At 42.3% G+C, this 13152-nt stretch overlaps 1 protein-coding gene across 2 annotated transcripts in view; it reads left to right on the top strand.

The window, feature by feature from the left end:
- vps8 (VPS8 subunit of CORVET complex) overlaps positions 1–13152 on the top strand; it is a 599989-nt gene that overhangs the window by 140335 nt on the left and 446502 nt on the right. For both annotated transcript variants that reach the window (XM_080198763.1, XM_080198764.1), the window contains exons 22-25: positions 2155–2244; positions 6545–6596; positions 9338–9380; positions 11194–11266. In XM_080198763.1, the coding sequence (XP_080054889.1) occupies positions 2155–2244; positions 6545–6596; positions 9338–9380; positions 11194–11266 (258 nt within the window). The remainder of the gene's footprint in view (positions 1–2154; positions 2245–6544; positions 6597–9337; positions 9381–11193; positions 11267–13152) is intronic.

A 13152-nucleotide genomic window follows, 5' to 3' on the forward strand; every position in this document is an offset into this window, starting at 1 on the left:
GATACAGAGAGAATGTTTCCTCTTGTGGAGAAGAGCATCTCTAGAGACCATCGATATGAGATAGTCACCAAGAAATCCAATAGGGAATTCAGAAGAAATTTCTTTACCAGACATAGGGAGAATGTGGAACTCACTCCCACAGGGAGTGGTTGAATTGAATAGTATTGCTATATTTAGATAAACAAATGAGAGAGAAGGGAATATAGCGTTAAGTTGATAAATCAAATGAGGAAAGATAGAAAGTTGCTTGAATGAAGCATAAACACCAAGGTGGACATCTTGGGCCGAATGCCTTTTTCTTTGGTCTATATCCTATGTAAAAATTATGAGTTACACTTTAATAATGAGTACTTTTACTTAAAACCTTTATGTTGATCTGTATTGTCTTTTTTGCAATCTTTTCAGATTACTAGTCCTTATAGTTACAGTCAATGTGACTGTGTTCCTACTAACTGAACTCATTTCAGAGTTCAGTTAGTAGGAACAGAGTTAGCCATTTCTACATTATCATTTCACTGGATTTTTGGATTTTCATAAACATTGCTTGAATTCTAAAATAATGCCCTGTCATACATTACACTGAACAAATCAAGGAATGAGTACTGTGTTGTCTTTTAGATCAAATGGTAATGGAGGGCCTATCTGTCTGACCGGGTATTGTAATAGATTCAGTGGCACTGTTCAAAGATCAGTGGAGGATTAGAGTCAGAATCACAGAATGGATACAGCACTCCATGAACTTGTACCTAAAAACAGATGAGTTCATTGTTAAACTCATTTTCAGCTTGCCAGACTTGGCTGTACACAACTTGGCGACTGCCTTTGATCACAAATGACTGTAGTTCAAGGACTGTTAAACACTTTGGGACATGATGGGTGTTAATTAATGCAAATTTTTAATGTTGATTAATAATTCTGATCTTGGCAGCATCAGTGGAAATAATAATATTTGGAAACCAAGCTGTCTTCCTTCTCAAAATGTGGATGTGCCGGCGTTGGACTGGGGTAAACACAGTAAAAAGCCTGACAACACCAGGTTTTAGTCCAACCGATTTATTTGATAGTAAACTCACAAGCTTTCGAGGGGACTCCCTCTTCGTCAAGTGAATGGAGAGTTTCATTCACCTGACGAAGAGGGAGTCCCCTTGAAAGCTTGTGAGTTTACTATCAAATAAATTGGTTGGACTAAAACTTGGTGTTGTCAGACTTTTTACTGTGTTCCTTCTCAAAGCCAGGAAGAAATTCCAGACCAATTATGAATTGAATTCAGAGTACATTGGTTCAAACGGACTCAAACCTCAGTTGCACAGATGTCCTGATGATCTAATGGAACTCCAATTGTTATAGATTATAAGGCTCCTATTTGCTTTAGGTAGTGAGCTATCCACCTAATAAAATCCTTTTGACTAAATGATCGGCAATGTTCGCAATCTGAACAGGTAAGTAAGTAACTTGGCTACTTCCTAACCATCTACTTGCTGGTTTCCACTGAGTTGGTGGGATTGAAAATGGTCCCCTGAGCACTTGGAGAAAGTGGGAAAATTTAAGACTTATGAAACATGTTCTTTACACGCAGCGTTGTGTCTGCAATTTTTTGATTAGATGAAAATTACAAATGGAATTCTTAAACAATTCGTATTAATAATCCAAAAAAAGTTTAAAACTTTGAAATAATATTTATTTTATGAATGTTTTATTTTGTATGTGAACATACGAATTAGGATTAGGCCACTTGGCCCCTGGAGCCTGCTCTGCCATTCGATAAGTTCATGGCTGATCTGATTGTAACCTTAACCTCCACACTCCTGTCCACCCTTCTATCTCCTTGCTTATCAAGAATCTATCTCACTCTGCCTTAAATTATTCAAAGATTTTGCCTCCATTGCCATTCGAGGAGAGAGTCTGAAAGACTTAAGGCCCTCAGAGAGGAAACCTTTCTCCTCATCTCTGTCTTAAATGGCCCACTCCTTATTTTTAAACAGTGACGTCAAATTCTAGCTTCTCCCACAAGAGGAAACACTTTCCATCCTCCAGCATGGTAAATGTGCTGCCCTGAATTTTGAGTTTTAATGTTATAAGGTTAACATGAAGTCATTCCTGAAACGATGCTTTTAGATCTTGTTTCCAGTTGGTTTGTATCTTCTTGTGTTGTAGGTGGTCCATATGTGCTGGGAACACTGTCTATACGATGCCATGATCTATGTGTACAACAGAGGGATGAATGATTACATCACGCCAATGGAAGTAAGAAACGAGAACTGTATCGGTGAAATAGAAATTAATTTTGATTTCCAAAATATCTAATTATTCTGAACTTGCACTGATAAAGACAGAAACATAGAGAAACTACAGCATAAACAGGCCCTTTGGCCCGCAAGTTGCGCCAAACATGTCCCTACTTACTAGGCTTACCTATAACCCTCTATCTTACTAAGTTCCATGTTCTTATCCAAAAGTCTCTTAAAAGACCCTATCGAATCTGCCTCCACCACCACTGTCGGCAGCTGATTCCATGCACCCGCCACCCTCTGAGTGAAAAACTTACCCCTGACATCTTCTCTGTATCTACTCCCCAGCGCCCTAAACCTGTGCCCTCTTGTGGCAACCATTTCAGCCCTGGGAAAAAACCTCTGAGAATCCACTCGATCAATACCTGTCATCATCTTATACACCTCTATAAAGTCACCCCTCAACCTTCTTCTCTCCAAGGAGAAAAGACTGAGCTTTCTCAACCTATCCTTATAAGGCATGCCACCCAATCCAGGCAACATCCTTGTAAATCTCCTCTGCACCCTTTCTATGGCTTCCACATCCTTTCTGTAATGAGGTGACCAGAACGGAACACAGTACTTCAAGTGAAATCTGACCAGGGTCTTGTACAGCTGTAGCAATATCTCCCGACTCCTAAACTCAATTCCTCGATTGATGAATGCCAGTACACCATATGCCGCCTTATCCACAGCCTTTACCAGCGAAGCTGCTTTGAGCGTTGTATGAACCTAGACCCCAAGATCCTTCTGATCTTCCACACTGTCAAGATTCTTACCCTTAATATGTCATCCTATTTGACCTGCCAAAATACCTGGGTTGAAGTCCATCTGCCACTTCTTCGCCCAGTCTTGCATCCTGTCAATGTCTCGTTGCAACTTCTGACATCTCTCCACGCTGTCCACAACACCTTCAACCTTGTGTCATCAGCAAACTTACCAACCCATCCCTCCACTTCCTCGTCCAGGTCATTTATAAAAATCACAAAGAGAAAAGATTTCCTGGGCTATCTCTTCTCCCTTCCTTGAACAAAGGAACCACGTCCGCAATCCTCCGGAACCTCTCCCGTCTTCATTGATGACACAAAGGTTATCGCCAGAGGCTCAGCAATTCTTCCCTCGCCTCCCACAGTAACCTGGGGAACATCCCATTCGGTCCCGGCTACTTATTTAACTTGATGCTTTTCAAAAGCTACAAAACATCCTCTTTCTTAATGTCTATGTGCTCAAGCTTTTCAGTCTGCTGCAAGCCTGCACTACAACCACCAAGATTCTTTTCCACTGTGAATACTGAAGTAAAGTATTCATTGAGTATCTCTGCTATTTCTACCAGTTCTATACAAACTTTCCCACTGTCACACTTGATAGGTCCTATTCCTTCACGTCTTATCCTCTTGCTCTTCACATACTTGTAGAATGCCTTGGGGTTTTCCTTAATCTTGCCTGCCAAGGCCTTCTCATGACCCCTCTGGCTCTCCTTATTTCCTTCTTAAGTTCCTTCCTACTAGCCGTATACTCTTCAGGTCTCTAACATTACCTAGCTCCCTGAACCTTTTGTAAGCTTTTCTTCTTGACTAAATTCATTACAGCTTTCATGCACCATGGTTCCTTTGACCTACCATAACTCTCTTGTCTCATTGGAACATTGCTGTGCAGAACTCCAGACAAATATTCCTTAAAAATTTGCCACATTTCTTCTGTATATTTCCCTGAGAAAACCTCTTTCCAATTTATGCCTCTAATTTCCTGCCTGATAGCTTCAGGCCTGATAGCCCCTTACTCTAATTAAACACTTTCCCAGCTTGTCTGATCCTATCTCTCTCCAATGCTAATATAAAAGAGACAGAGTTATGATTACTATCCCCAAAATGCTGTCCCACTGAGAGAAGTGACACCTATCCAGGTTCATTTCCCAATTCCAAATCAAGTACAGCCTCTCCTCTTGTAGACTTATTCACATACTGTGTCAGGAAATCCTCCTGAACACACCTAACAAACTCCTGCCCATCTAAACGCCTTACCCTAGGGAGATTCCAATCGATATTTGAGAAATTAAAATCTCCCATCATGATAACTCTTGTTATTATCACATCTTTCCAACATCTGTTTCCCTATCTGCTCCTCAACATCCCTGTTACTATTGGGAGGCCTGTAGAAAACACCCTGTAAAGTTAATGACCCCTTCCTGTTCTGAACCTCCACCCACAGAGACTCCGTAGACAATCCCTCCATGGTGTCCATCTTTTCTGCAGCCGTGACACTATCTCTGATCAACAGTGCCACTCCCCCACCTCTTTTTCCTTTCTCCCTCCCTGCCCCTTCTGAAACATTTGAAACCTGGCACTTGAAGTATTCAGTCCTGTCCCTGAGTTATCCAAGTCTCTGTAATGGCCACCAGACCACATTTCCAAGTAGCAATCCATGCTGTAAGCTCATCTGCTTTGTTCACAACAATCCTTGAGTTAAAATAGACACATCTCAAACCTTCGGTCTGTGAGCTCCCCTTTTCTATCACCTGCCTATCCTCCCTCTCGCACTGTTGACAAGCTCTCTCTATTAACCTCCGCTCTCCCAGTCACTTTACTTTGATTCCCACCCCCCCCCAACCATTCTAGTTTAAACTCTCCCCAGTAGCCTTAGCAAACCTCCCCGCCAGGATATTGGACCCCAGGATTCAAGTGCAACCTGTCCTTTTTGTACAGGTCACACCTGCCCCTAAAGAGGTCCCAATGATCCAGAAGCCTGAATCCCTGCCCCCTGCTCCAATTCCTCAGGCACGCATTTATCCTCCACCTCATTCCATTCCTACACTCACTGTCTCATGGCACAGGCAGCAATCCCGAGATTACTATCTTGCGTTCCTTCTTCTCAACTCTCTACCTAACTCTCTATATTCTCTTTTCATGATCCCTTCCCTTTTCCTACCAGCGTCAGTGGTACCAGTATGTACTATGACTTCGGGCTCCTCTCCCTCCCACTTCAGGATATCGTGGATGCGATCAGAAACATCCCGGATCCCGGCACCAGGGAGGCGAACTACCATCCGAGTTTCTTGACTGTCTCCAAAAAATCGCCTGTCCGACCCCCTCGCTGTAGTGTTCCCTATCACTACTGCTTTCCTCCTCCTTTCCTTACCCTTTTGAGCTACAGGGCCAGAGTCCGTGTCGGAGGCACGGCCACTGCTGCTTCCACCAGGTAGGCTGTCCTCCTTTCCACACACACACACTCACCCCCCCCCCTCCAACAGTACTCAAACAGGAGTACTTATTGTTAAGGGGCACGTCCACTGGGGACTCTGTAGCACCTAACCTTTCCCCTGCCTAACCGTGACCCTGCCTTCCGTGGCCCTAGTGTGACCAGCTGCCTGTAACTCCTCTCTATCACCACCTCATTCTCCCTGACCAGATGGAGATCATCGAGCTGCAGCTCCAGTTTCCTTACGCAATCCCTTAGGACCCGCAGCTCGATGCACCCGGCGCAGATATGGACATCTGGAAGGCCAGGAGACTCCAGGACCTCCCACATCCAACACTGAGAATAACAAACTGGCCTCACGCTCGTAATTCCCCTTTTCTTCAAATTCCACAGGAAAAGAAACTAAGAATTAAACCTACCTTGCCTCGCCCATTTCTGCCTAAGCCCGTTGAGCCAAAGCCCTTCAACTGTCACTCTGCTACCTGCTCACTCCGCTGCCCGCTGGATAGTGTAGCCTGCTTTTTAAATCTCATGCGCTAACAAACCCTTCCCAGGTCACCTCGCGGCCTACTTCTGCTTTACCCTTAAAGAAACTTGGAAAGTTTCAGCTATGAGGAGAGACTGGATAGGCTGGGGAAATATGGAATGTGCTGCCTGAGAGGGTGATGGAGGCAGATATTCTTGCAACAATTAAGAAGCATCTGGATAAGCACTTAAATCACCAAGGCACAGTAGGCTATGAATCAAGTGCTGGTAAATGGGATTAATATAGATTGCTATCGGATGGTCGACAAAAACATAATGGGCTGAAGGGCCTGTTTCTGTCCTGTCTGATTCTATGACCTTAGAACTTAACTTAATAAAATTGAACTAGACACCTTATCCCTTTTAAAGATGCTTGGACGTATTTTTATATTTTCATTTTCCCAACACCTGTGTACTTTGTTTAGTAATCTCTGGTGCTCCAAGTTGTTCTTTATTCTGAAATATGCAAGGCACTAGTTCTTTTCTGCTTAACAGTATTGATCTCTGTGTAACCTCAGGGTTTTAATTAATATATCTCCTTCTCTCAATGCTTTCAGAAATTGTTCCAAGTCATTGGCCCACCTCTCCGGGCTGGCAAGACCCTCTCAGGTATGTACAAGCTTAGATAAATGACTTCACTTTCACTGTTGAATGCACAAGGAGAAAGTCATCTTTTTTGTTGAGTTCAGTTTATTGTGCAGTGAATGTTGATTCATGCACCAGTTGTACAGGTACAGCAGGTCACTATTTCAGTAACATTCCTTTCCTCTGAATGGATTGCTTCACAGAGAGCCAGCATGGACTCATTGGGCCGAATGGCCTTCCCAGTGCTGTCAATATTACATACAATAATGCACTTCTCCTCAGTTTGTGCTTGATATTTGGCTTTCTTGAAAACAATTTTCCTGCCTTTTCTGCATCTTTGTCCCTGCATGAACTTGCTTTCAGGCTTCTGTCAATGCTGCTCTGAAATGGAGCTCTGTATTGAACTTGACTGTGTCTTCACGTTGGCCAGCGAAGACCATATCTGCGCCACTGTGTATTTTTTAATTCATGTCATGTTTTGTCACCCATAATTCTTTCTCACTTACCCACTCCTCTTACTGGGTTTTATTTTGTTTGTATTTAAGAAATTTGGCATGTCAGCTACGACTCTCACCAACTTTTACAGATGCACCATAGAAAGCATTCTTTCTGATTGTGTCACAGCTTGGTATAGCTCCTGCTCTGCCCAAGGTTGCAAGGAACCACAAAAGGTTGTGAAGTAGCCCAATCTGTCACGCAAACCAGCCTCCCATTCATTGACTTTGTCTACACTTCCCACTGCCTCGGCAAAACAGCCAGCATAATTAAGGATCCCACTCACCCCGGACATTCTCTCTTCCAACAACTTCTTTCGGAAAAAAGATACAAAAGTCTGAGATCACGTACCAACCGACCCAAGAACAGCTTCTTCCCTGCTGCTGTCAGACTTTCAAATGGACTAACTCTGCATTAATTTGATCCTTGTCTACACCCTAGCTATGACTGTAACACTGCATTCTGCACTGTCTCCTTTCTTTCTCTATGTCCAGTATGTTTTGTCTGTATAGTGTGCAAGAAACAATACTCTTCACTGTTTGTTAATACATGTGACAATAATAAATCAAATTAAAAAAATCAAAAACCCTTCATCCCATAGGAATTCTCCTTCCTTGCACATAATTATAGTCACTTAGTTCTAAATTGTCAAAGAATACCAGAATTCCAAATCTTGTCATTCTCCCTATAAATTTGATATTAATTCAAATTTGCCAAATTCCCTTATCTAATTTTGTTCAAACACTAAGTTCCTACTTTGTTTCTGTTGCTTAGTTCAAATTATTGGGTGATTACATTATTTAAGTCACAAAAAGCAACATTGTGCACTTGCCTGACAATTCAATCTATTAGATTTATTTGAACTTTCTGTATTTAATAATTGCTTCTAATGTTTTCCCTGTGCCAGATGTTATGCTTACTAACCTGTAGCCTCCTGCTTTCTATCTGTCTCCCTTTCTGAAAAAAGCAGTTATATGTTCTACCTTCTAATTTAGTGGAGCTTTCCTGTATCTCATGAATATTTGACAATTGAGCTAAAGCATCAACTCTCTCATCAGCCACTTCTTTCAAGACCCTCAGGGAAAGTCCCTCTGGACCCTGGAATTTGTCAGCCCACAGATGTGACAATTTGCTCAATAACACTTTCCTGGTGATTGTAATTTTCCAGAGATCCTTCCTCCCTTTCATTCCCTGTTTCGCATCTATTTCTGGGATGTTACATGTGTCTTCTACAGTGACAACTGATGCACAATACCTGCTTAATTAATCCTCCATTGCCCTACTTTCCATTGTCAGTTTCCCAGATGCACTTTCTATAGGCCCGATACTTACTTTTGTTAACTCTTATTTAAATATCTATAGGAACTCTTGCAGTCCTTCTTTATGTTATTAGCTAGCTTTCCATCGTACTTCAGTTTTTCCCTCCTTATCTATCATCATGTCATTTTTGGATGTTTTTTATATTCTCTCCAATCTTCTGATTAGTTTGTAGAATACATCCTTTATATCTACCTGATGTTCCATTGGAAAGCTGGCAGTGGGGCTGGAATTTTACCGCCCTGCCTGCCATGGGAATCGGAGCGGAGCAAGGGGCAGACAGTGGGAAGATTCATTGATCATGGGTTGGGGGGAGTTGGGTGAGAATTTTATGATTTCGAGACAAGCGAGGCTGTAAAATCCAACCCTGGGTGTCTCAACATCCTAAAGTGAGCAATTATCATGTATCCTGTTTGAAGGTCAGTGCTACCTGCAGCACTGTTCTTAATTGACACTTTCAGCATAAAAACCGAACTCTATTGTAATACATTTAGCATCATAAGTATTCAGTTTGTACAGTAATCCTCCAACACCAAGTTGTTTTACTCTTGGGCCATGCTGCCAGTTCAGTCAATGAACAGTTACAGTTGGAGCTGCTGAATGAAATGCTGTTCCTTTTTTGTTGTGTTTTTCCCTTTATCTTCCTGGCCATATGCACCATGTGTGGCCAAGAGGGCAGATAAAAGACCCGTCCCCTCACGGTGATCCTAACCTTTGCTTGAACTATCTGTGTTGGCACAGGTAATGCAGAGTCCAGCAGGTGGGGGATTATTGGCAAACCACTCATTCTACCAGTCTGGAATGCCATGCTCCAGTTGGTTAAGAGTAAAGCCATCCCTAATACCTTAGTAATGAATTTAAAACATCAAAATATTTGCGTTAACAAAATGTACGGGTACAATGGATCTGTCTTGTATTCATTAAGGGATTAAACCATGTTTTGTTGTTTGCAGATGAACAAGTTGTCATGGGTAATAAATTGCTGGTATATATCAGGTAAGTTCAGTTTTATAGATTGGACCATCCAAGGTCCAAAGTATCTTTTTTGACAGTTAACTGGCCATAATTTAATTGGACAATAATGTGTATCATTTTGTCCAGATATTGAAAACCAACGTTTCCCTGCATCTTCCTGGTCTGACAATAGTTATGGAGTCAGTAATGATTGTTTTTGGTGTCTGGACTAAAGATTATGATCAGAGATCGCAGCCTAGGAAATAATTTGTGACAGATACTTTTATTGATTTATTTTTCCTCCCTAAGATGATTTAGCATAGCCTCAAGGAGTAAAAATAACTTGTATTCTATATCTTGGGGTGAGATGGTGGCACAGTGGTTAGTTCTGCTGTCTCACAGCAGCAGAAACCTGGGTTCGATTCCCGGGTTGGGTCACTGTCTGCACATCTCCCCGTGTCTGCATGGATTTCCTCCGGGTGCTCCTGTTTCCTCCCACAGTCTGAAACGTGCTAGTTAGGTGGATTGGCTGTGCTAAATTCTCCCTCTGTATACCTGAACATACCGCGGAGTGTGGCGACTAGGGAATTTTCACTGTAACTTCATTGCAGTGTTAATGTAAACCGACTTATGATACTAATAAATAAACAAACTTTGGAAATCCTGAAACTTTGAGATCTGTAGTAATAAATTCAAATCTAGTTGTAAACAATCTGTGAAGTTGTGTTCTTTTATTCATGAAGATGTTTTTATTTAATCATTGGCTTCCATAGCCTTAATGTGATGGGTGCCTCTGAGAGCTCAAATCAGTTAAAATTATATCTTAATTATAGCTGAGTGGTATGTTAAAAATTGAATAAGAATGAACGTATTCAGATATATTTATTTAGATGAGTAATTCTGAGGATCGCAGCTTCTTCAGCTGATGCACTGAAATAATTGGTGCAATGAACCATTTTGAGCAAATTGCGTTTGCAGGAAGAAGCATGTAGAGGTAAATGCAGTGATCCTGAACTCTCAGGAAGGCACCTGGCTTGTTGAGTGGTGACTCATTAATCACTGAGCAGGCTTATTCATCAGATGGTGCTCCAACGCTTTTAGCTGCTCCTTCCCCTTCCCATGGGGCAAGACTCCCATTAGAAGCACAGCCTTGCACTCTACCAATGACTGCCTGACATCTCCCCATACTAATTGGGAAATGGACAGATTCTTCATGAACCAACAGGCTGAATGCGATTCTTGCGACCAATTTTCTCATAGAATCCAATTGTGCAGAAGGAGGCCACTTGGCCCGAGTTTGCACCGACCACGATACCACCCAGGCCCTATCCCCACAACCCCATGCATTTACCCCAGCTAGCCCCCCAGACACTAAGGAGCAATTTAGCATGGCCAATCCATCTAGCCCACACATCTTTGGAGTGTGGGAGGAAACCATGGAGAACATGCAAACTCTACACAGACAGTGACCCAAGCTGGGAATCGAACCCGGGTCCTTGGTGCTGTGAGGCAACAGTGCTAGCCACCATGCCACCTATCTTGAATGTTAATAAGTGGAAAAAAAAGATTATCTTTGATGCTGCTGTGAGATCTAACTCTAACCCTAATCCTAATTCCTTGCGAATCCAGGAAATGATTGTGGTGAGTGATCTTGAAGAGCTAACTATGTTTCATTGATTGTAACAGGTAGCTGTATAACCACTAACTCTTATCAATCTGCTTTTTTGTTAATATTCAGAAATTTGTAAACTTATTGCCATTACCTAGTGACATGTAGTTGTTCTGCATTAAAAAAATCTCAAATTTCATAAACAATGAGAGCCCTAAAGTATTCGGTCTTACTTTTCTTTTTCAGCTGCTGCTTGGCCGGACGAGCCTACCCTCTAGGTAATATTCCAGAAGACCTTGTCCCATTGGTGAAACATCAGGTGAGGACATTTTTCAGTTAGATGTCATTGTCACATATTAGAAGGTTATCCTACACCCTAGAGTTAATTTCCACCCTAGGGCAGCACGGTGGCACAGTGGTTAGCACCACTGTCTCACAGCATCAGGGACCCAGGTTCGATTCCCACTTAGGTTATTCTCTGTGTGGAGTTTGCACGTTCCCCCATGTCTATGTGGATTTGCTTCAGGTGCTCCGGTTTCCCCCCTCAGTCTAAAGATGTGCTGGTTAGTGGACTCTAGCTTTGGAGGGATTAGCAGGGCAAATATGTGGGTTTACAAGGATAGGGTGGGATTGTTGTTGGTGCAGGTGTGATGGGCTGAATGGTCTCCTTCTGTGCTGCAGGAATTCTATGATTCTGAGAGATTGTGCATCCCAGCTTCAGCTCATTTCAGGTACTTGTTCTTCACCTTAGTCCAAGTTTGCCACCAACTCCCCCACCCTGCCTTTTTTTTCACCTTTTACTGAGCTTGCATAACCTCTGCTGTTTAGCGGGTTGGGAAATTGTGGTTCTCTGACCTTATTGATGTCCCAGTGGATAATTTCAGAAAGTCTACTTTCTCTCTCTTTCTATTTGCTTATCTAAGGGGGTGCCTGCCTTGCCTTCAGCTGCCCAATGTAAAGGTCTGGTGAGCTTCCCAGGAACTTTGTTCTGCTGTGTACTGGACGTGAATATGTACAAATGGACTGGTCTCAATGGATTATGCAGGGTTGTGAACTTCAACAATTTGCTGCTACTCCGGAAGTGCATCATGGCTGGTCAGGACCACATTACCAGGTCTGGGCAGTCAATGATGGCAACCCATTGGAAGCGCATTCCTGGTTTTGTAAAGAATTGGCATTGGGATAGACGTTGGCCAGCTCCGTTGAGGGGAGGGGTAAAAGGCAGATGTGTCCAATTTATTACTAAAGTTAAAAGCAGTTCCCCTCTCAACATTTATTGTGCCTCATGAGACTGAGGTAGCAATAATATTCATGGCCATAGACTTGGAATTGAAAAAGCTTGTGCGTAAGTAATCCTTGCTAGAACACTGCAAAATCTGTATCTTGCAAAATGTGGTCACTGGAAAAACCATTGTCCCAAAACACCAGGATAGGCAGAAGATAACATTCCTTCCATTGGCAATCTCAATAATAAATAGGCTGACTAAAAGGATGATGATGATCCTGATGGATTGGAGCAGTTCAGGAGGACAGCTCACCACCACGATCATCTCGAGAGTAATTAGGATTAGGCAAAAATTAGCCTTTTGACTAAGATGAAGCATCAGGTCAAGCCCAGGATGAGGTGTCTTGTCAGCTTTAGATTTTGTTTATCCTGCTTGTTGGGACCGTGAATTGGATTCAATTGGAATTGGAATTTGGTTTTCAGAGAAAGCAAATTATCTGGTTTTGCCCAGTCTGCTCTGAGCATTGGCTTTGTAACTTTTAAGGCTGGAGTAAAAAATAAAAAAAAGATAAATACTGGCCTAGCCAGTGTCACTCACATCCCACAAGTTATGCAGTTGTTTTTCAGTGGTGACCAGTGCCTCTTTTGAAGCGTGGATTGGGATGTATGTGGCAGTTACATAAAGAGGCTGCAAGTTGAATTGGTATGGTTCCCTTTGCTGCTCTGTAATGGACGCATTCGAAATTCAGTGAAGAAATGCATTGAAATTAATATACTTAAGTGTATTGTGGAGCAGTCTGATTCATGGTTCCTATTTTGCAATGCTGAGCAGATGTGGCAATGGTAATAAAAGAACCCTATTTCTATCCCTATGCAGGGATATGCAGGGATAGAAATTGGGTGCGAGAACAGACATTACTCAAACTTCATAAAGATTTGTCTCAACCTAATCAAAGAGGGTGCAGTGCGGAGAAATGAAA

The sequence above is a fragment of the Carcharhinus amblyrhynchos genome, chromosome 11, assembly GCF_965287045.1.
Source record: "Carcharhinus amblyrhynchos chromosome 11, sCarAmb.v2.hapA, whole genome shotgun sequence".
In the NCBI taxonomy this organism is placed as follows: Eukaryota; Metazoa; Chordata; class Chondrichthyes; order Carcharhiniformes; family Carcharhinidae; genus Carcharhinus; species Carcharhinus amblyrhynchos.